The 23,972-nt window shown below is 46.4% G+C and overlaps 2 protein-coding genes and 1 long non-coding RNA gene across 4 annotated transcripts in view; all 3 read right to left on the bottom strand.

The window, feature by feature from the left end:
* The window catches only part of trim71 (tripartite motif containing 71, E3 ubiquitin protein ligase), a 20,136-nt gene extending 13,691 nt beyond the window's left edge, over positions 1–6,445 (bottom strand). The window contains exon 1 of the mRNA XM_019880122.1: positions 4,722–6,445. Coding sequence (XP_019735681.1) covers positions 4,722–5,453 — 732 coding nt within the window. The 5' untranslated portion in view covers positions 5,454–6,445. The remainder of the gene's footprint in view (positions 1–4,721) is intronic.
* Positions 6,446–8,696: 2,251 nt separating this feature from the next.
* topaz1 (testis and ovary specific TOPAZ 1) lies at positions 8,697–19,231 on the bottom strand. Of its 2 annotated transcripts, none has more exons than XM_019880115.1 (20): positions 18,883–19,231; positions 15,154–16,537; positions 15,024–15,070; positions 14,760–14,857; positions 14,632–14,693; positions 14,493–14,560; positions 14,333–14,391; positions 14,074–14,160; positions 13,262–13,319; positions 12,981–13,132; positions 12,746–12,838; positions 12,573–12,668; positions 12,045–12,122; positions 11,773–11,944; positions 11,560–11,660; positions 11,067–11,232; positions 10,835–10,987; positions 10,474–10,677; positions 10,156–10,342; positions 8,697–9,088 (listed from the first exon to the last, which is right to left on the bottom strand). In XM_019880115.1, the coding sequence occupies exons 1-20, from the start codon at positions 19,094–19,096 to the stop codon at positions 8,893–8,895; spliced, it is 3,675 nt and encodes a 1,224-aa protein (XP_019735674.1). In that variant the 5' UTR covers positions 19,097–19,231; the 3' UTR covers positions 8,697–8,892. The 2 variants fall into 2 exon arrangements, with proteins under 2 accessions (XP_019735674.1, XP_019735673.1); XM_019880114.1 differs by having other exon boundaries at positions 12,045–12,114; positions 12,565–12,668; positions 18,883–19,230.
* A 242-nt stretch (positions 19,232–19,473) lies between these two features.
* LOC109521962 (uncharacterized) overlaps positions 19,474–23,972 on the bottom strand; it is a 7,805-nt gene continuing 3,306 nt past the window's right edge. The window contains exons 3-4 of the long non-coding RNA XR_002169465.1: positions 22,618–22,696; positions 19,474–20,174 (exon numbers count right to left, since the gene is read on the bottom strand). This is a non-coding gene — a long non-coding RNA (uncharacterized LOC109521962). The remainder of the gene's footprint in view (positions 20,175–22,617; positions 22,697–23,972) is intronic.

The following is a 23,972-nucleotide window of genomic DNA, read 5'->3' on the forward strand; positions in this document are numbered from 1 at the left end:
TTGGTTCAATTATTGAGAGCACTATTGGCCAAGAATATGACCTGACACCCCCCCTCCCCCCCAAAAGAAAAAAAACTGCCTCGCTAAGCAGGTGCTAGCCTAAGAGTGATATTCATTTATCAGCTTTCAAATTATTGTGTGTTATGTTTTTGAGAAAATGTATAACATCATTTTTACATCTTTACATTGTGAGGGTACAATGTAGAGTATGACCTCATACACTGAGGCAAACAACGTATTGTGTCATAAGATCAAAATGAGCTGGGTACCACTCAGTCACTCCGCCCACATCAGTTTTCCTTTTCCTTCTTTCTCTTCTCCCTCATTCCAATCTCGTTTTCTCACCGGCTGGGAGGCCGCCGCCCTCTCGTGGCAACCTTCTGCTGGCCGTTTGCCATCAACACAACGCCCATTTGGACACGCCTGTTGATGTTTTGAAACTCTGCCAGATACGAGACGCCCGAGTGCGGCGGCATGTGGGGGGGGGGTGGCTCCGATCCGGCGATGCGATTGGACGGGCCTCCAAGCGCAGAGGGAAAACAAACCCGCCGTCAGCTGGCCTCCATAGCAAGCACGTGACTGAGTGTCGTGTGCTACAGTATCTACAGTAGTGACGGGGGGAGGAAAAAAAAAAAAACGAGGCCGGGGAAAAAAAGGATCGGGGGGGCGTGGGAGAGGATACAGGAGGGAGTAGCGTGTGTTGTGGCCACATTATGAACACGTGCACTTTGCAGGTGCATGTTGGCTTGTCACACTAAGTTAGGCGTGTGACAGAAAAAGGAAAGGGCTGGCTGTCGCGCAGTCATGTGACGAACATAACATGGCTGAGCATTCGCATCAAAAGTCTTTATGCAAATTTGGTGTTGCAGTGAAGCGGGATGGTCAGAAAGAGCAAGCCCTTTCTGTCTACTAACTTTATAAGGACCAAAGTGCTCGGTTGGCCATCAAAAGCCAGGACACACACACACACGGACACACACGAATGCACACACATCACACAGGAAATGGCAACGCCGTCTAATTACGGGCCACATGTTGCGCGTTAGAAGCCTGGAAGTCAGAACTTCATAATCCAACTCCGCTAACTATTTGTGCACTCGCACCACAGTCGTATTCACAGGATAACTACGTGCAGATGGCAGGGGTGATTGGAAAAGGGAACGCCTCCGCCACACTCTTGCACGGCCACATCCAGGAGTGACGAAACCAAATAGCGACAGCTGACTAAAGGGGGCTCCTTTAACTTCCATTGTCTCACACAACAAAAGGCAGGATACGGCGGGCAAAACTTCAAGACCTTCTAGAGCAGGGGTCCCCAACCTTTTTTGCCCCACGGACCGGTTTATGTCAGACAATATTTTCAGGGACCGGCAATGAAGGTGTGGCGGAAATAATACAACAAAATAATATGGTATGAGCTGCATGAAAACTGTGGTGTTTTCGAAATATAATAATAAACACAAGGAGCGTCTAATCTGGCCGCAACACTCTGATCGCTATGGTCATGTTTAATGCCTTCAAAATACGATGCAATACAAATTCAAAGTGCATGAAAATGACGACTCACCACAGCCCCGAGCTTGATTTTCTGCAACCAGACGGTCCCATCTTGGAGTAATAGGAGACAATGACACCTCAAGTGTGTGTTTTGCGTCAAGTCTACTTCGTAATTTTGTTTTAGTCGCCGTTGCTGCAGAAAAGCCCCGCCTCACACAGGTAGGATGTCGGAAATAGCAACAGTGCTACTGTGGCGATCTCAGAATATTCAGCCATAACTTTTATCCAGTTGTCTCGAACGTACTTTTAAGGCCGCTGTCATTTGATCTCCAGCAGTTTTTTTACTCATTTTGCGAGCTCTGGTGTTTTTTTTTTTAAGCGGAATCGGTCACGTGACGGGGGAAAGCGTTGCTTGACGTGCGTCAAGCGTGACACAGACGGATGTAACGGAGAATCCGGTAATTTTTCAAAATAAAACATCTTTCGTATTCCGAAATAAAACGGAATTAAGGCAAGTTCTTTCCGTGCGGCCCGGTACCAAATGCCCTGCGGACCGGTACCGGTCCGCGGACCGGCGGTTGGGGACCCCTGTTCTAGAGGCCTTGCTTGAATCAAAAGCATGTGCATGTGCATGTGCGGGCTCAAGCGTCCCGAAATAATTCTGGTGCCACATTAGCATCGAAGTGATTCATTCGACTTGACGCACGACTCGATAGAATACAGTCACAGCTACTCAATCAGACTATTTAGTGAGTTTGTGGGAGGTAATTCACAGGCGCAGCCAGGGCCTTTGTCGCCGTGACGACCGTTTAATCTATGGCAAAGACTGACAGAGGATTAACATATCATTAGCCGCTCCTCCGACCGAGCGGCGCGTGGATTTGGGTGTCGGAGGGCGACGTCGCAGCAAGAGCGGGGCGCTCTTTCGGTGTAATCCCATTTTCCATTTCAACTTCCAAACACAAGCAGGCCTCTCGCTTGTGCCCTCGATGCCACTGGCGACTCAGACACAATTAACACTTGGGGTATAATACTGGCTTTTGACAGGTAGAATCACATGAAATGAAGGATTTCTTGAAAACGTCCCGAGTCGACTTTTGGTACAGGGGTCAACTGCGTATATCATCACATAAACCTTGTGTCAACCGAGACTGGTCCTTAAATAAATAGCTGTGCTACCACAAAATGCCCAGTGGACCCGTAGATAAAAAAGCAAAGGCTTTTTAGTTAGCTATAGTCCATAAAAACCTCTGGGCCAGACATAACCAGAAATTATTCGGCGATATTCTTCGTACGCATCCATTAAAAAGGGAGTTTTGCCACAATGAGGTTCGTGTTAATCACCGCGTAAATGTGCAGTGGACTAAACTGCGAAGGCCAAACAAGCATCAGGATGACGTGCCGTCGTGTTGGATGATGTGGAGCCCCGTGACACACCCTCAATGCTACTCGACTCACAGGTAGAGAACGCCTGACCTTCTCTCGTGTCAACCCCCCCTGGGGACCACAGTGAGTGAGGGCGGCCTTACTGGGAAAAGAAGCTCTTACTGGAAAACCGAGCCCACCTATTTACTGGCAATGCAGGGGGAGGGTCACCGCCAACCTTAATTGGTTTCAGCGATGCATTGAAAACTGCAGATTAGGCCAATTGACTTCACCGATGACAATAAAACAGATCTCGGTTGCTTCCGCGCTATTGTCGAAAAAGTCAATTGAAGGGCGTATCAGCATTGTGTTCCTCTTGGCTCGGGTTTTGAAGGAATGGACAATTTCCTGTAAATTTCCATGGTAAAGTGATCGACCCCAAATTTGAAACTTTCAACGGCAATCGAAAGTGATTTTAGGGAAAAGTATCATTTTAGCACAAGTATAAATATTGTTTTGTCAGATGGCACAGCAGATCCCACTTGTTGAACACGTGCATGCCAAAATACAAACGTGATATCCGGTTTTACTCACAATTACGAAAAAACATATTTTCACAAGATGGCTGCCTACTATCTGAAGTACACAAATTATAAAATGGAAGACATATCCTCTCCCCTCATGACCCAGAACATACACCAAAATACCGTCTCTCCCATCATACGTTATTCATTCAGACCATATGGCTCGACCAAGATGGTTTTCATTGCAGCCAACTTTATCCTGATCACACGATCAAACAAATAACTTGAGCATGGGTTGTTAGTTTGGGGGTCGGTGGTGGGGGGCAGCTTCTGCCCCGAATGCCTTGTGTGGTACACATTAGGCAGACTCCGCATACATTTGTGTGTGGATGCAGCCATTTTGACAAGGAGGAACTAGGCCAAGAGTCGCTCGGCTCCCTTTGAACTTCTTGCCATACGGTCCCGAGTACGGTTCTTTGCCACGATGCTACAGTGAAGTGCCAACCGCTGAGCCGTGAGAGATCATCGAGTGTGCTGTGGGAAATTAGACGCTTTTGGTGCAATTGGCCCGAAGATCATGTGACAGGCAAAGCTAGTAATTATTCTTCAATTAACGAGCAGAAGGTGCAGAATTGACCCGTGCAGCCACTTTTTGCAACATTTTGTTTGGTGGCGCGCCATCTGATTTTTACTGTTGAAAAACGCGCCTTGGCTCAATATAGGTTGGGAAACACAGCATGACGGGGCTGCAGCTGTCAAGTACTTTTTTTTTTTTTAAATAATTGAGCATTCTGTTCTAATGATTAATCGGATAAAAACAAAACAACACGCACGTGAGGCGCAGAGAATATGTCATGATCCACTTATGGTCGCCACTCTTACTTTGTCCATTGTGCTCTCGGAGATTTTGAGGGTGTTGTAGCTTTAAAAGGCCCGGTGAGTGACATGGGCATCTGTGAATCAGTGCGCAGCCTTGGTTAGCTGTTAACAGGCCAAACCTGTTAGCCTGTCTGCATATTGAGGGACGCGCTACGGCCATCAGCAGCTCATTTATAAACCTGCTTGTTTGCTTTCTTACCGTTTGTTCAATAAATCAACTGAAAGTGCATATAACGGTAATAACAAATCAGTGATCCCCACAAAGCGTCGAAGCAGACATTTTGCTTCAACTTTTTCTTGTAATAGAATTTTTCAAGTTGCTGAATTAATTATTGCGGCAACGAGTGAGTAAGACTTAATATATTTTGTTTTATTGCCCAACTTTAAACTGTATCCAAGTTTGTTGCCTTGAAGTTTTTTTGTTTTTTTTTGAACAGTGCGGTGTTTTTTGCTCACCTCATTGTCATGGTGTTGGCAGAAGCTCATGCGGTCCTGGAAGAGGGAGAGCAGCGCAAAGTTGTTTTGCAGGGACTGGGCGAGGGACACCGACATGCCCGGTTGGCCTGGGCTGCTGTTGACTCGGCCCAGGTGGAGGTTCTCCCCGAGGCGCTCGATGAAGTGGTCCTTGGTGAGCCTCACCCGTTGATGTGCACGCACACAGTTGTCACACAGATACTCTTGGCAGTCGAGGCAGTGGGACGTGGCCAGGTTCTCCTCGTCGCATGAACTGCACTGAGGCTCTGCCATGAGATGCGGGGGGTGCAGATGGCCTCCGTGGGAGGGATGGAAGCCCGAGGAGCCCATGCCTCCTCGATTGGGGTGGTGGTGGCCATTCTTGTTCTGGATCTGCTCCTTGGTGCTCACCACCACATCCAAGAGGTTGCTGAAGAGGAAGTTGGAGGAAGGCAGGGATTCCACGCCGGCCTCCGAGATGGACACCTTCTGGTCACAGGTGGGGCAACGTAATTTGAGCGGGTCTCCCGGACAGCGCTGGCCCTCCAGGCACTGCCTGCAGAAGGCGTGGAGGCAGGGCAGGACGTGGAGCCTCCTGCTGGTCTGGCTGGAGGAGGAAGAGGTGTGGGAGGAGGAAGAGGAGGTGGACGAGCTGGAGGAAATAGGGGCCGAGGAGCCGCACAGCTCCTTGCAGAGCGGGCAAGTCTGCAGTTCCGAGTCGGGAAATGAAGCCATCTGTGGCGTCGCCTCAAACACAAGGCTCAGTTTACAATTGAGGTATACATTTGGGCACACGTCGAGCCGATGTGTCGAGCTGGTGAAAAGCTGTTGTTTGAGGTAGATTCATGAGGCATTCAAGTCACTTCACCGGGGAGAAGGGTGTTCATCTGCGCACGGATATGTCTCTAATACATAACTTAGATGCGATGCGATAATCAACGAGGTAGTTTTTAAACTGAACTATCAGATGGCAGTAAGACGTTATCAATCAATCAATCCCTGAAACGTGACAACATCAAACAACGTTTGTGGTTCTGCGTGGGAGGCAGGAGGTGTTAAACTAAGGCAAAAATAATAATAACAATAATATCTGGAGTGATCCAGTGTTCCGCGTCTAGGTGGAGGGGGCACGGCCTCTCCTCCCCCACCGGGTCGGCAACATGACCACGGAGCTCGGCGTTCTGGTGGGGAAACAAACAGCAGCTTCGTTCAGTTCAGTTCTTATGTTTTAGCCCCCAGTGGGTCACTATCGGTGGGGAGTGGATTCAGTTTGGAGTCCAACCTCGAACCCAAGGGTGGTCGACAATTCACCGAAGCGACAACCACGGAGCGGACATTACGTGGAAAAAAAAACGTTAAAAACAAACATGTAGTCTCTTATAGATAACGATCATATGGAGGGGAAAAGGGAGGGGGCGGTCTACCTCCTAGCTAGCCTTCTTTCCCCACGGTGGGCTCGTTTTCGGCGTGGAGGAATTTCACGCAGGCTTTTCCTCAGACAGCATGGGGCAAAGGGGAAGGGGAGGGGGAACACACCAGACGAATGCTCCAAGCCTCCACTCGGTCGTCCACGCTTATATTTGCTTCCTCCGGGAAAGAACCATCAACACTGGCTGAAGATACGAGCTCCCATGGGCGCGTGTTGCCCTGCCTGTGGCTCCGAGAGCAGCTCCAGTTCGACTGAGGAGGAAAAAATGGACTCACTTCCGCTGCAGGGACTGGGAGGAAGGGGAGGAGCGGACCGTGGGGGTGGGTGTGTGCGCGCACGCGCTCGTACCCGAGTCGGTGTGCGTGCGCGACCGACGTTCGCATTCTGTCCAGACGGGGGGAAAAAAACCTGTCGAATGTACATTCATGACTAAAGATCAATTTGTTTCGACACTGTTACTGCGCCGTTCAACCAGAATGAAACGCCATCGGATAAAAGCCAGCGTCATTTATTATATTTGATTTACAGTCCCCCAGGATGGAGCCTTACACTGACAGCACATCGAGCTAACATGATTGATGCTAATATTTTAGTGTTGGCCTACTGTTAGTTTGAAGTAGGGGTGCTTTTACTTGGCTGTACGTGAATCTTTAGCGTGTCAAATACTACCCACAAATCACCGTGTGGTCTGGAAATTAGACTATAAGTCGAAAAACGCCTCAATCAATCATGTACTAAAGGGAATGAACGACGCAAATTTATCAACTCACCTTTTTCCATCAGGATAATGCCAACAAACCGGACATCAAATTTGAAGATCGAATTGAAAAACGTCATCAATTGGGGAAAATACATGCCCCTCACTTAAATATCAAGAACCTATTTTGTTTACTTGTTGCTTCCCCCCCCCCCCCTTTTTACGAACTTTTACTTTACGGGGGAATTTAGTATGCAGTAGCTACGAGCTGAATGAAGTCCTGCGTTTGCAATTCCACTTGCTATCTTGTATTTTTAAATCCGTGGCCAATTTTATTTTCCGAAATTAAAACTTACAAATTAAATAAAATTATTGTCATTCGACACAGGTCCTACACTACTCAATTGTATTTATGGAGCACTTTCAAACAGCCATAGCTGCATACAAAGTCCTGTACATGGAGCAACTAACATACAGTATATAAAACAATAAATCAGTAACAAGGACGGCAGAAAGCGACAAACAGTAAAACTAAGATCAAATCTGAATCATGCTGGCCAAACAGTAAAACTAAGATCAAGTCTGAATCATGCTAAGTCAAATGCCAAAGAATACACGTGAGGGGGCTTACCGAATGTTCAGTGGGACGTCATTCCAGAGAGAGGGACCAGCAACACTACATATTGGTCAATTCATCTCTGGTCTAAATGAAGAAAACAGCAGCTTCTTAGGCCCAAAGTCCCAGAGGATGAGAGTGAGGTCATTTACGATAGCACCTCAATGATTCACGTAAGATGGATTTGTAGAAAGCTTCAGAACAGGGCAGGGGTTATGCTGATATGCCATAGTGGGAAAACATTCCACCTGATGGACTACACCAGAGAGCTTTCTTAAACAAACATTTCATCCATTTTGTCACTACTGTACGTACAATGCAATGGGACAACGGCTCTGACTTTTCTTGACGAGACATAAAAAGAAGACCCATCACTTTAAGGCAGAGGGGGGGGGGGGTACTTGCACAAATGGTTCCGTCAACACTTCTTATTCGTCACTGTTTACACAGTGGTCTTTTATCACTTCGCAGAAGCATAAGACCCTTCATAATGCTTATGTCAAATGACATCAGACATGCATTTATCTTCTCCTGACCACGTGAAGGTCTGTGTTGACTTGCCCTGGGGTAACTTCCACCCAAAAAAAAAAAGTGCTGTTGATGGCACTAAAATATGCCTAAGTCTGACAAGTCACGATTAGAAGTTAAACCGATGCCTTACATATGACAACATTGCCAGACACACTTTCTCATTTCTTTCTCAAAGACAAGTGGCTAACAGCAACTATCGGTCCAACAGCAAGAATACAATTTTGTCTTTTTCCTCTTTGTTCAGTCTATGCCTCATAACAGCTGAACTGTAAAATATGTCGAGAAGTAGGCTAATTGCACTTTAGATACGTGGCCAACCATATACACATACATTGTATATGGTTAGACATACATTTTGTACACATACAAAAACAAAACCAAACCAAAAAAACTGTTTGGCTCATTCAGAGTCTGTGATAGCATTTGATCGGGCTTGCCATGCAATTCTAAAAAGATAAACTCAGAGGAAATGTAGAAATGTAACAGACAGAACAGGAAAAGCTCCCTGCTTAAAACTTCTGACATCTGGAAAGCGGGACAAAATACAAAGTCAATCCAGAAAACTGAGTGGGAGAATTGAACTAAGCATAAGTCACACGCCTTGACGTTATTTCGCAGGTTGAACCTCCATATTGTGTGATTCTCAAATGTTCAGTAACATCGTTCTAACCCCACTTTTAGTATGAAAAATGAACACCACAAAGAACCATTGTGGAACAGAACTTTATACACGAACATTGAAAACATTTTCTAAAAGTATTATAAACAAAACTATACAAAGTACAGTAACAGTACTTACATAGCTCATACTATAAAGCAGTCACACTATTGTCAAAACCATAACGCTTACACTTACTTTATGAAATTCTTTTTTTTTTTTTAAACTTACTCTATAAACTAACTAACTCCACATCTTGTTTGCCCACGTATGATTTCTACGCAGCCATCGTAGGGCCGAGGCAACGCTAAGTGTGAAGACTTGTTCCCGTGAGGAGTTTACAGTAGTGTAGTGGACCTCCAGATTGGGCTGAGGAATGAGGGCCGCTAAGAGCAGGCGGCTACCAGCTGAGAGGTACTCTCTCTCGCTCTCTTGACTCCTGTTGGGGGGAGAGGGGATACGTCAATTGCACGTAACAGTTACAATACAGTAAATATTCCCATCTACAGAGTTCTTTCAAACGGAAATTCCCTCACCCGGACGACAAACCTATGCATTAAAATTCTAACTATGATATTACATTAACGATCGATACATAACAACGGAATTTCCACTACCCGGAACCCGGAAGCCATACGGAAGCCCGCAGTAGCGCAAACGCAAGCAAGTCCCACTCGATACTACGGAATTACTCTGTCCGCGCCGCTATTTACTCTCATTGAATCCAAAACGGCAACATGTAAGTGACTCTATTAGCTTGAGTTAGTGAACGATTTTTTATTTCGTTCACAGCTCCGAGTTTCTTGAACGCAACATGGTCTGCCATTGGCTACTACAGAGCATCATCCTGTCCTCCCATTGGCCAAAAGGCACCTCAATATCTATGTGTGTAGAAAGCTCGATCCGTGGAAGATAGAGTGGAATGCATCCGATTAGCTGCTCAGAGTAAATTGCTTGTGGCTCGACGGACAGTCGGGAAAACAGGCTTTACCTGTTATTATGCTAAAAACCTTCCGCTAACTGGAGAGAAGACGAGTTCATTCACGCCAACTATGGCCATCGATGACTTAAAAGTGTACAGCAGCTGGCTTTAAAAGTTCATTGCACGTCATAAGCTGAGCAACGCCGTCTTGGATGACGATCGAGGGGAGGTCGAGTCAGAGACAGCGAGTGAGTGGATAGAAAAGCCACCAGGGCTGTTACTCGTCTCATTTTAGAGCAAATAGTCCTAAGTTTGTCACACTGTATTTTGTTCATATACCTGTACAGTATACCACAGCTTTTGTGTTATAAACAGTGTTTGGAGCATCTATTTTTGCATTTCATTGCTTATGTTGTTACACATGCATTTTGTTCACATACTTCTATGTTCATAAAGTATATGTACCATGCTCATTTCCCACATAAGGAAATTCTGTTATAAGGAAGGATTGGACAGCGCAAATATGATTCCTTACTCGAGAATATTTACTGTACATCCACATGAGTATACGTATCTGGTGTTACCTTTTCAGGATGATGTTGAGGGTGGTGGTTGTCATCTCAGGAAGGGGGAGAATGAATGAAGCATTGACAGTGATTAACATCTCAAATGTGAGAGATAGTTCCACCTCCCCCAGTTGACTGGGAACGATCAGGGACATGAACCCAGCGGGGGCCGATACAGCTGGGTAATGGCCAGCGGTTAGAGAGTCTTGCGGGTACACAAATGGGCGGGAGTCAAGCAACGCACAGAGACAGGTGATAAAATGAAATTCAATAAAAACGGCAACTGTGTGTATTCATTAATCAATGAAAGGTGTTGGACCGTTGTCCTGCACTTACGCCTGAAGAGTTCGCGCGCACGTTGCCAATGGTTTTGTTTCCCGAGCTTGTGCAAAAGCGCACGCAGCACAGCGCCATCTACTGGTACCTTTCTGGAAAGCATTAAGTACGCCAAGTCTGAGGCCACGGGGAGCACAAGTCTGTCCACACACACTTGCAGGTGTGTATTAAACAAGGGGGTGTACTTAGAGATGTCAACCTGGTCTGAGGCGAGAGAAAGACAACCCATGCAATGTAAGACATCCCGTCCAGCCGCAAAAAAATCCGACATCGACTAAGTCTTGTCAGTAGTTGGTGCTACACGGCGGCTTAAACTGAAAGAAGTTCACAAATGTGAGTAAAACCAGGCATGTTAGCTCACCGTTGGGCTTTTGTATTCCCGGGAGATTCCGCAGGACCTCTAATGCGTCTCTGTGTGAGGCTTTCTCAGCCAGATGGGCGAGTACGCGGCTTCTTCTCTCCAGGTCAGGCTGCTTACACGGCCAAACGTTTGAACTCACAAACCATTTGCTTTCTGTCGTTACGGATAAAAGTTTGGCACAACATTGCGGTTAAAACAAATCTCGGGCATGCCCTCGGCTCCAAGTCACTACCTCGGAGAGTTCGGAGAGCTCCTTCCACGCTGCCGCCGAGGAGGAAGAGCTCTGCTGCCAAGGTGATCAGGTTGCAGCGTGAGCTGCCGTCCTCATTCACAAACAAACCTCTCTGCATCGAGTAGTTGATCTTAAACCGGGTCAGCGCCTCCATCAGCCTCCGACCCTACCACACACACACACACACACACACACACACACACACACACACACACACACACACACACACACACACACAGGTAGTTGTTAGCACCCCTACCGGATGTGACCATATTTCAGATGATTTCATTTGCTCTTCAATGAGATACTCTTGCAGAGGGTACGATTAACCCGTGTTGTTTTTGTGACATTTGTTTGGCAGTGCACCAGCAGACTGTAAAATTTGCGCCTTGTGTCAAGAAAGTTTGGGAAACACTCTAATAAGGAGTAGCTATATTTGATATATCCTCCATAACATCGAATTCCAAATGTTTGTTCAGAGGGGTCCACTTACCTTGGCCCACTGTTGAGTTTTATGGTATCTTTGCATGAGAGAGACTCCAATTCTGCCAATGAAACCCATCAACGGGGAGTTTGGATCTTCAGTGGGACAAACTTCAGAGCAGGACAGACAGTGCATAGTTTGTAGTCGTGCACAATGAGTTAAAAAAATAGTTTTTAGACACCAGGCAGCTTATTTATTTATTTCTAAATCAAAGTCGCTTACTTGTCTCAGCAAACGCCACAAACGGCACAGACAACTTGTCTCTGGTCTTGGACAGAAGAGCGACAGCAACGTTCCCGCTGATGCGCTCCACTTGGCTGGGATGTTGGCAGGGTGTGCAAATGGAGCGAAAGGCTTTCCCCAGGCAGCGCCAGTTCTCTTGCTCGGTACAAAGCTGGCGAACACAACAATGTCGGTAAGCTGAGGCCAGAAGAACGCAAGAAATAAACGGCGCCATCTTGTCGCTGGGTTTGAAAATGGCTAAAGTGGCTCACCTCCATCTCCACAATGACATGGGCCAAGATCAAGGAGCATGAAATGGGCACGCCGTCGGACACAGATGGTCTTTGATATCAAAAGAGACAGGCAGTGAACTACTACTACGGCATGTACAAAATCAGGTCAGCCAGACGGATGCAGAACAATATAACCACAGTACAGTGTTCCTGCTATTATTGGCAAGGGAAATAGGGAAAATCTCGGAGTAATTGTCACCCCCGTAACCCCGAAAAAAAAGTTTTTATCGTTGCCTCGAGATGCCACAAAATGGCAACAAAAACTACTTTCCTATTGGGCAAAGCTGTCGCCTGTCAAAATGAGGCTCCTCCCCTCACTTCAACATCGTTCCTTGGCACCAAAACAATCAAGTAAATTGCACAGGGTTGAGGACTCCTGAGCGCAGAAACAGAAATCTTTGAATAGGCGAATTTACGAAATGAATGAATATGCAGGGGGCGGGGGCACTGTCCAACGAGCATTCAGGACGACGTCGATGAATAAAAAAAAACACCTCACCTTCGTGTATCAGGCACGTTTGGATCAATGATCTGCTGGTATTCAGGAATGTTTTCAATACCATCGAAGCAATCCAAGCTCAGCATTAAATTCTCACTGGCCATCTGTCCGAAGGCGAAAACCTTATTACGCACACACCGGCATACGCAGACGGGATGAACTGGTCAAGGAGTTCCTTTACCTTGTATGTTAGCTGCATGAGGCGAGGCACACCGCTTGCGAAGCCTTTTTCTCTCACACAGGTGAAAAGAGCGAGCAGGAACTCATGAGTAGGCTGAAGAGAAGGCGCGAGAAACAAGTTTCTCCTGAGACTCCGTTTTTTTCTCCGGTCTTGCGCCCCAAAACATCAACATTTTCTGCCATCTGCTGGCCGACGCGACAAATGACAGCGTAGCTCGCTGGAAACGCAAACTGACCACGATTTTATGAGCCAAGGCCACACTGAGCACCGACAGAACATCAGGTACGAGGTCTGCTTTCAGGAGAGTCCAGAGGAGGGAGAGAAACACGGGCACGGAGAAAAACATTCCGGGGGGGTTGTGCTGGTAGTAGCTTGCGAACAAATCCCCTGAAAACACAGATGAAGACGAATGATGTGCAGATGAAGTGAAGGATGATTTGATTTCATTGGGATGCGCGGATGGACAGAGTGGAATACGGCTCACTGGGAGGACAGAAGATCCATTTGAAGTCGTACCTGCTTTCTGGAGGCACACTGGATTTTTGGTGAAGCGTGACACCGTGTTGACACAGAACTGCGAGGAAAAAGAGCAATCCCCATCCGGTCAAGCTTGACATTTGAAGTACGGCAGCGGGGTGGTGGCGACTATCAAATAACTCGATCGATCGTCAAGCATGTCGGCACTTAATGACAACCAGCAACACCTCGAATCCCAGTGGAAGCGACACCGTGGAAGCCAAATGCTGTTGCAGCTGTACAAATCGGCTTTGGATGCTGCTGTAATTCTAAGTAGCGGACGAGCCTCACCGTGGCAGAAATGCAGACAGCTTCTTTTTATCGATGGCTGCTCTGACAAACTCGTAAAACCTCGGGAACGGTTTTAAATTGTGAAAAAAATATGGATCGCTCTCTTCAAATCTATTTGATCGAATGTGATTCCGATGGGAATTTCAATATGTGTAATCATCAGAAGGGTGTGACAAGCGAAGATGGTCAAGAATGCGACTTCTCATGACGAGTCTTTCAGTAGTTTCATTCTTTTTTTTTTTAACAGTGGATAACGGTTCAGATTTGTAAACCGTTACTTTGACCTATGCAGTAAATTGAATTGAATACAACTTTATTGTCAAATGTGCTGTACGTGTGTGTAACATGCAGCACAGATGAAATTTCTTCCCTCTCAACACAAAACAAAGGCAAAACTTTGATCTGGCACATTAGGCCCCCCACACCCTCCAATTTATTTCCATTGGAGGGGGGTGGGGGGGTGAGTTTGTTCAAAGGTTCCACTGAACATTCAAAGGTTCTGATTGCTGCTCACGGTTTACCTTCTCGTCGCCTTTCATCGGCACGTGCAGAAAGCGGCATATGTTGTCGTTACAGGACAGCGATCCACCGAAGAACACGCTGCAGTACTGAATGTCGAACGGGGCGAAAGAAAGTTTTCACATGACTCAAACGGCTCGAATGCATTCTAGGCTCGTCCTCGAAAATTTCACCTCGAAGCCAAATATCCCAAACTTTTTTTGTGAGTGGCGCGTGTTCGTCTGCAACACTTGAACCTTTCCTTATCGACGCAATACTTACGAAATTAATTTTGGGACACCTCGGATCACACTTGTTTGCAGTGTTTGGCATGGACGGACCTGCACAACGAACCGCCAAAAACAAACAATCGAGACGGCCATTCAAAGCTACCCCGACACCGAATCCCCAAAGCTGTCACGCTGCTTGGATTCCCACTCACCCTTCCACACCGGCCCAAGTGGAGGGACGGGGTGACGCCATTCGCTCTCGGCCTCCACTTGCGCGTTCCTGTTTATGAAAGGACAAATCAATGCAAAACCAGAACCCGCGGACATGCTGAAATGTGCGAAAACACATACCTTTCCTGGATGTCTCCGCTTATATGATCTCTGCCGGCATAAGATGTGCCCTGTTCAAGCACCTAAAGTAACAATTAAAACGCCGTCATTGTCCATGTGATAACCCGAACGGAGTTTTGATCGGTTACCGTTGGTTCGGTGCCGTTTTCTTCTCCTAATAGGTTGCTTTGGCTTTTGGGAGAAGCGTCGCTCTTCTTAGGCCGCCAGGGCCTGCTCGGGTTCTCCTCTGCAAAATTCACAAGTGCGAGGCGAATAACTCAAAAAAAACCCACATCACTCATGTATTCGTTTTGTTACAATGGAATGAGATTGCCGCCGGGCTGGTAAAAACAATTTCTTGCTGCGTGGCACATCGTGATAACTTTCAGCAAAGGTCCTTAAATTGGCCATACCGTTGTCTGAACTGTCGCACGGACGATTTATATTAACTGGGGTCCAACTGAAACACAAGTAATATAATAGAGCATGTTGTCACAATAAGCCTTTGACAACTGGGAGATGGCGTCAAATATGAGGCGTAACCTTTGTTTGAAAGTCTGCGACGCTCCATATGTGGTCAAAGTCTTTGGGTTTTCGTGAGCTCTGTTGGGACCCAGTTTCAGCAGACTCTCCTGGGGTACGCCGTCAAAGAGCTCCGAGTCGTCGCGGTCCACATCCACAAGCAGGATGTCACGTTGATATGCCGTGAACTCGTCCAAAACGCCCAAATGAGCGCCACCGCCTGTCCCGGATTGGGTTGGACGGCGTTCACCGTCTGCGAGCTCAGACGGCGGCGATCCTGGTGATCCCGGGTCGCTAGGGGAAGGCGACCGGCACTCGCCGTTGAAGGATTCATCATCGTCATGATCAGAACTGCCGAGGGGAGGGCCGCATTCGGCAGCGTCCGGCGGACGGTCCGTGCTCATGGTCTGTTCCGATTCGAGTTGTTGCGCGTTACCTCGTACCCCAGTGGCCTTTTCATCCGTTTCTTCCACACGCCCGCTGTCAACGCGATCGCCGGCGTCACCGCTTGTGTCGAAAGAGGGTGACGGCTCTCTTGGAGTATGAGAAACAGGCGGGATTTCTTCTGTTTGTGCAAAGTCACTCGTGTGGGTATCCGGCTTCATGAATCCACTCACAACCAGTTGCTTGTTGTGCCAGACGATATAAGTGCGTGCGCAGGAACTCCTTCTTTTCCAAACATAGAGCCTCACTCTCTGGCAGGTTAAGGACCCTGGGTCATCATCCATTAATCCCGGCGTCTCCTCTGGCATGGCGCACATTTCGGGTCCGTCTCCCACTTCATTGCACATCCCGACCGTAAACTCTGGACGCGGCTGACTGGGACTGTTTGAAGTCCCGCATGGTGTTTGCTCATTTGAGAGGCAGTTGGGATTCTTGGTTTCCACATCTGGAGTAACTCTCGGTGTTGCACGATGCGTGAGAAACTCAGTGTTGTTGTGATATGTTTTGCCCCCGGATATCTCTGTTCCGATGGTGTCACATGATGTCCCGGGGTCGGACTCAACGCGCTGGTGCTCGTCACTTCCATCTTTCTGGTGGCCTGAACAACAGGACCTGAGCTGCAATCCAGCGGCTGTTATGTCCTCTTTAAAGCAATAAACAGTCTCGGTCTCGAGATCATGTGGTAGCACAAAGCCACAATCGTAGCACCTTGCGCCAGACATTCGGACGACGTCACAAAGGTTGACGGTGAGGTCCAGGACTTTCTTTCTTGTTTGAATGGATTTGTGCTGTTCTGAGCAAGGGGCCAATTTTTGGGGCCCCTGCCTGACCAGTGTCCTCCTCCTCCTCGGAGAAATGATTTTACAGTCACCACATAGCTCACAGGCAGAGGATCGAACAATTTTTTTCAAGGAGGCTTCTGAACCGGCAGGGGAGGTAGGGATCGGATTTATATTTTGATCTGCAAAGGAAAGAGAGCATTGTCAAGGAAATTCGCCTCGATTGGGATTGCTTATGCACAAGACCAATCTCAATATGCTTGAATTGAAACAAAGTGCATTGAAATAGGAGTGTGTGATTTAAAGGTGGTCTCTTCAGGCTAATCTCCGGAGCAAAGGTTGGCGATTTTAGAACATCACCGTGTGCCTCCTTGAAATCAACTGGGGATTTTCCTCCCGCTCAACTGCTCTTTAATTAGACATACCTGTACATAAAAAGAGTGGCCTGCACAGTGACAGTAAAGTAAAATGACAAAACCCTTGTCATTCATCTGTTTGGTATTGCTTGAGTGCATCGGTTTGACAGTAACATCTGCTTGCAGATGAAATGTATCCAAAAAGCAGTGGAGCTCTGCTCATCGCAAAGATAAGTTCAATACACATGTGGATGACAATGGTTAGCTTTGCAAATGTCCTTTTTACTTAGTCCGTAAGTCATGATGACTGCAAGTGTTAAAAAGATGTGCTCACATTTTTAGGCGGAGGCCTAAATGATCGCGGCGATGGGAATTTACATGAAAAAAACAGCGTGGGCATGCAAGTAGCGTGGAAGGGACATTCTAAAATATCCAGCACTTCAAAAAAGACCAGTAATAGTTTGTAGCCAATACACACAAGTGACAGGCGCCTTATTCACCTTCTAATAATGCCAGAAAGTCTGAAAGCACAAATTAAAGTGGTTTTAGGGAGGTCCAACCATCCATTTTCTTAAGTGCTTGTGTCCTTATTAGGGTTTCATTATTTTATATATTCCAAAGTTGATGTGCCTTCTACCATCCACTATCGGCGGTGCTAAACATACCTCCAAAAACAAAAAGGAAGCGGTTGTATCCTCTGGTGAAATGATTTTAAAATGGCAGCGCCATGCAAAGTTATACGGCGGTCAACTATTGACAGGATACATTTTCATGAATGAAATTAACGACCACCTTAAATAAAATAGGTGGCTCTTTCTTTAAACTGATGCGACGCTGCCGAGTTGTAATGCCCGCAGGCGCGAACACGTTATTGAAACAGAAAGGTATAATCGTACTTTTCCAACACGTTAACTTGTGAGATGTTACTGGCTGGAGATTTGTCAGCCTTATTTTATTTTATTTTTTATGCATGTGTGTTTCATTTATTTATCGGTCTAGGTCAAACGTTGAGTGATTAGGAAGTGCAGTCAATGTTTACATACGGGATTATGTTTCATGAAACTAAGTGACATGTAGGAAGTAGTAACGCCACAGATTTATTTGCATTATTGTTGCAAACTGCAATTTAAGTTTGTGTCTGACTGATTAACAGTCTCATATATACGAATGTTTACGCCACACCTTTGGTGGCAGGATTATGTTTTCATGGTGAAGGCTTACCACACTGAACGTCAAAGTATTTAGAAAGCTTAGACAGTACCTGTAATTGTAGTGGCGAAACTGTCTTTCCTATTACTTTGTCATTAATGCTTTAATTTCCTTTATTTTAGCGGCCTCTAATGCATAATCCAGCCTATATTGTTTGTTGTGATAAAAATTGTGTGTTGAACAATGCATTAGAAAAGGACCTTGATCGCAAATTAATTGCCAATTGCAATTTTGAGGGGGGGAATACAATGAGATTTTCCGTAATTGTTCAGCCCCAATGTTTACGAACAAATATCTGCAGAATACAGAATCAAACAAGTGTATAAAACTAAGTCATTACTGAAAAGGGGTTGTTGTTGTCGTTTTACACGGTTTGAAATACTTGAATAGATTTTCAAATCAAGAACATTAACATTTAGGTGGGGGTCCAAATTCCATCCTGTCCCCATGGTCCAATTAACGCCTGACCAAGCAGTCAAAACAATCAAGCATGGTTAAAACGTTTAGCATGATAGCTTGTAGCATCCCCCTCAACTCGTGCAATTATGTAGAAAACGCGCGCCGAAGAGTAAAGTTCTCCATTTGTCATGTCACGCCCCAGAAATGATTCCATTAAACTAATGCAAACAACAAAGTTGAAAAGCATCTTTTTTTTTTTCGACGACCTTGGTTGTCGCGATGCTGCATCACGAATCCTCTCCAGCTCGGGCCACGCCATTCGGGCCTCGCTTTATAAGCTTCAAGAGGTTAGCGAGTTTGAATTCCTGGCTAAAAAAAAAAAAAAGTTTCAGCGGTGGCCTACATTTGACGTTCTCATGGTTGGCGCCCACGCTAACACGAGCCCCGAGGAGACAAAAGATTTCTGGGGGTGTCGAAGCGGCTCCGAATATACTCGCCTAATATCCACCCACGCCGCCCGGGAAGCAACTCGGCCGACGTCCCTCGAAAAGCACCGGGCTCACCTGAGCTCCTCCCCCTGTTATGGCAAAAGCCTGGGCTACACCTGGCCGTTTCCTCCGCTTGTTGCGGCCCGCTACTCGGCTCCATTATGTGGAACGTCCTGTCACGCCCAACCTCTGACGGCTTTTTCAGTCTTCGTGGCGGCATCGGGTTGGGGCAGGTGGTATCTTTCAATTTGGTTCGATTAAGTGTTACCTTACGCGTGGACGGGAACATTATGGAAAGGCCGACGTCGACAGTCGGCGACGACACAGCGCATGCGTAATTGCTCGTCAGACGAAACGTCCTTTGGTGCCTAAAATGGTGAGACCTTCCTTCGACATGACACCAGAGGTTGCAAAAGTACAGACACCTTCATGTTTTAAGTACTGATTCTATGCCAGTACTTGAATTAAAGTTCAAAAGCAGCGGCTGAATTTATTTATTTTTTTTACAATTTTATGTTATGCCCGTATTTATGACTTGGAACAACTAATAAAACGACACACAAAATATTTTAACTTTTTTATTAACTTAAAGTGCTTCCACTGAGTGCAAACAAAATGGTGTTACGCCCTGAACTGGTTACCAGCCAGGTGCAGGGCAACAAGCATTCGCACCCACAATCACAGCCACTTAGGGACAATTCAGAGATGCTCCATCACATCAGCCTGCCATGCATGTTTTTGGAATGTGGGAGAAAACCCACTCAGCCGCAAGGAGAACATGCAAACTTCACACAGGAAGGCCAGAGCCGGAATCAAGCCCTGCACCACCGCGAGGCCGATATTTGGCACACGGGAGATTAGTACGGCACGTTCGCTAACAACTTGTCCAGTTGTATATAGTTTGTTCATAATGGCTGATGTGTGTTGTTTATTTCATCATTTTCTGGCATTTGTAGTCGTTCGCCTTGCATGACAATCGCCCTGGAAAATCAACGGATGGGTACCTGAATCGCAATTGATGAGTTGTGAGCTTCCTCTGATAAAAATCCAGAATTTGTCCGTCTTTTCTACGCGGGCGGTCCATCGATCATCTGACTGGTATTTAAGCGCAGCGAGGTCAAATGTGTGCGCGTAGTGAAGGAGAGACCCTGGTGTTGGGAAGTAGCCGTTCCCTGGAATGCGGCGGCCTGATTCACAACACCAGCTGTCCCGCCCCACCGAGCCAGCAGATGGTGCTCAAATGGTGGAGAAATACTCTTTCCATTAGGGAGAAGAGGGAGGAGCGGTTCCATCTCGCCGCTTCTCCTTTGGGGGGCCCGCGGTGTACTCTTCCCGCTCTCCCCTGGTTTCCACTTCTCGAATGACAGCTGTGAGAAGAGAACATGCAAATGAGAAGATGAGGCGTAAAAACACTCCTCGAGGGAACTTTCTTTTGAGTTGGGTTTTTTTTTTTTTTTTTGTCATGAATTGGGAGCCTTGGCTAAACTTCTCTGCACCTGACAGGCCACTTGCAAACCTCTCTGCACTTGCAAACATCCTCTATGCAAATTTTATAATCACACCACTGAGAGGTGTGTGTGCAAATGTGAGCGATATAAGCTTTTACTTAGCATATGAAATGAGCTGGGATTAAAATGGGATAAAGGGGGGGGGGCGGTGGGGGGTGTTACAAGAGGTCACCGTTCATTTTGATTCTGTGAAGCACTTTCATCTCTGCCGCCCGCTCTCACAGGCATCGGTCCTGCTTACACTTTGCCTCCACTTACATATTCATTTCAATGTTGAATGGCGGTGATGGTAAACGGGAGGAATAAAAGGCAAGAATTAGCTGCTCGTCCACAGCACCGCTCAAATGTGATGCTTGGCATTTACCTGATGGGCATGTCCACATCACACCAGGGTGCTGTTTGTATTCTTGCACCCATCAATAGGTTGAAGGGGGTTAATGAACGTGTGCGATGCTCCAAGGCGCGCCATATTTACGATCAACAAATTGATCCAAGCATGTTGGATGCCGATCGTATTAGCGTTACGTTCCCATCATGCGTACAAGTGTCTTGCTTTGTTGTCCTTTTTTGAAACGGCATCGCTTCTTCTCTATATTTTACAAGATAGGTCAAAAGGCACAATTATAAACATGTGATGGGATATTATGACAAAAGAGAAATATCAAGACCAATGAGATCATGCCTTAACGTGGGCAGAAGATACAATTAAAGAATAGTCCAAAATAAAAAGAATTTCAGATGTTGAAATAGAGCCTCCTTCTGATTTTTGAAGGTGTCACCATGCTGTTTGAGCCGGTCTTTGACGCTTTCAATTTTGTACGCAAGCAACCTTATAGTGCGCGCCTGTGTGCGTCCTTAAAACACTGACGGCACGTTCACGTGTTGATTAAAGGCCCTGTTAAATAAATCTGATTAATTTAATTGGCACTACAGGGGAAAGAGATTTTGCTCGGAGGATTAAATAGGAACTATGCACCCAAAAAGTAAAAATAAAAAAATCCTGATTGCTCTTGGTAGGAGGGCTGAATAAAACCCGGGCAATTGTATGATGTGATTCTAGAACTCGTGCTACGTGAAAGGAAAAGCAGCTATTGATTTTTAACAGATATTTGAGCGGATTTCTTTGTCCTACACCGGGCCGTACGTATGCGTGTGCGAAGCCGACAGCAAGGCGAGCGGCGGCTGAATTCCTTTAAATATCCCTGCCCGCCCGCCTCATCATATGGTTGCTATGGCAGCCAGGCCTCTGCTTTCCAGATAGCGTCCACATGCTGCGAGACACCTCCTCTACCTGAATGCTATGGATCCCATCGGGGTGGAAACGTGCAGACGACACGTACAAACGCGCTCCTCTCCGAGAAGTAAAGACGGAGAACGATACCGCGGTAAATTTGATGTTCGGAGGGGACAGATCAAATACGGTGCAGATGGGGAAACAGTTGGTCGAGGAAATGGCTGATCGAGGGACAAAACCAGGGGTGAAAAAGTGGGTTTTTTTTGTGATCGGTGGCAATTTCCACAGAACAAAGACAAATGAAAGGTAGATGGAGACACACTCCCGGAGGTGAGAAGAACAGGTGGCGTGTTTTCAAAAGGCACCGATTTCTTTTCTTCAAAACTCCTTTCTTCTTCCCCATCCCGTTCTGCCGTTTCTGCCATTCCCAACCCCCCCATCCTTTCCTTTGTCTGCCTTCCTGCCGCTGGTCTCGTCCTCCCTTGCTTCCATTTTTTCACTCAAGCTCATTTAGGCGTACGTATCGCAGAGGGTCCGCCGGCCACGTTAACGGTGGCACCTTGTTGGACGTTATTTTTGCGTGTGCGCGCGCGTGTGCGTATACATGCGTCGACACACGAGTCAAGTGAGAAAAATTTCCTTCCGCCGGAATGTGTTCACGACGGTATTATGTATGAATCTTGGTGAAATGAACAATATATGCACACTTGAGACCGTTGCATCAATGGACGACATTCTCACAAATGATACACGAGATATTCGCGGCATCCGATCAATTCCTGTTAATAATGCGAGTCCAAAAGGACTATTCGGGTTTCCCTCTCCGTAGCAAAACCATTTTTCCTGTGCGCTACGCTATTGAAAATGTTTCATTTGAGCCTTTGAATGAAATTTCAAGCGGCGCTTTAGGAGATTCTTAGGTTTAGTCCTAAACTGATTTGTGGTGTTTCAAACAGGAGTGGGGAATTTGAAGATCGGGAACACACTGGTTGGATTCAGATTGTTTTCCTACATTTAAATCAACTGGGTTCCCCACCTCTATTTGAAATACACGTTTGTGGAACTTACCTTGGTCAATCTATAAGAGAAATCTTTACAAGATGACTTTGGACATCCATCGTTGCCTTTTTAGCGTGCGTGGCGTGGCCTGAAAGGGAGACAAGTGAGCAAAGAGCACGAAGATTGGGAACACACTGGTTGGACTCAGATTGTTTTCCTACATTTAAATCTATTTGAAATACACGTTTGCGGAACTTACCTTGGTCAATCGATAAGAGAAATCTTTACAAGATGACTTTTGACAGTTGCCTTTTTAGCGTGGCCTGAAAGGGAGACAAGTGAGCAAAGAGCAGTCGGTGAAGAAGTCTGTAAGCAGCCGTGTACGTTACGTTGGCAGAAAAAGCGAGCCTACATGAGAGCCAAGTGGGAAAGAAAGTCGATAACGACGGCACCCTCAATTTCCTCTTAAAGCACAAAGGAGGCCTGATTGCATTTGAGAGATATGGGTGCGCCTCAGCCTCTCCTAATGCATCTGTAAATTGAGTTGGAAAATGACGACGTCTGTTGTCTGCGCTCGGGATGGAAGCCAGGAGGGTAGGCGAGCATCTTCCCCACCCTGTCAGCTGCAGACCTCCGCACACCCTCTCGAGACACATTTTCTCCCAAACATCTCGGAGTGGAGAGAAATTACAGTCGTACACAAAATCCGGATTATGACCCGTTTTTATTTATTTATTTATTTTTCGCGCTCGCTTCAAATGTAGCAAAACCGCCGCAAGGTTGCTTAGTGTCATCGAGCACATAAATAGCAGTGTCCGCCTTTTAGGTACTTTTTATGAAGGATCCGTGGCAGTCGGCTGTGATAAGCGTGCATTCATTTCCTCATTAACTCGGGGCTAAATGGCAGGTACACAAAGACGCGCGCATTCACATGAACACATGGGTTCGTGTCCTTAAAATGCCTGGACTAAAAGTGAGAATATCAATAAAATCAAAATGACGCCGCTCTCCTTTTAGTGTTATTTTTAACTCGCTGGACAAAAAAAAAAAAAAGCCCTCTTTTGAAAGGAAGCAAACACTCAGGAAGAGTGGAAGTCATTTTACAAAAGCATTTTCGACTTGAAATTGCAATTCAGGATTTTTCCTCCCCTGTAAAAATTTCAACCATTTAACTCGACTGCTCATGAAACGCCGCAAATAGGAACAAAAAGTGCGGAAGTAATGCACAGCCAATTCCAATATGTCTCCCGTCCTTCACTGGCATCTGATGTACACTCGCTGCGATTGAACACATTTTTAGGCTGACAGATGCATTAGAGGCAAGGGCAGAGATTTGAACGCGCGAGCCTGTTGGTGGTCCGTGCACGCGCACACGCCCACACGGTACAGATAAGACCGACAGTCATTTAGTTGGAGCTTTGTCC

This window comes from Hippocampus comes, unplaced genomic scaffold, assembly GCF_001891065.2.
Source record: "Hippocampus comes isolate QL1 unplaced genomic scaffold, H_comes_QL1_v1.1 scaffold612, whole genome shotgun sequence".
NCBI classification, from domain to species: domain Eukaryota; kingdom Metazoa; phylum Chordata; class Actinopteri; order Syngnathiformes; family Syngnathidae; genus Hippocampus; species Hippocampus comes.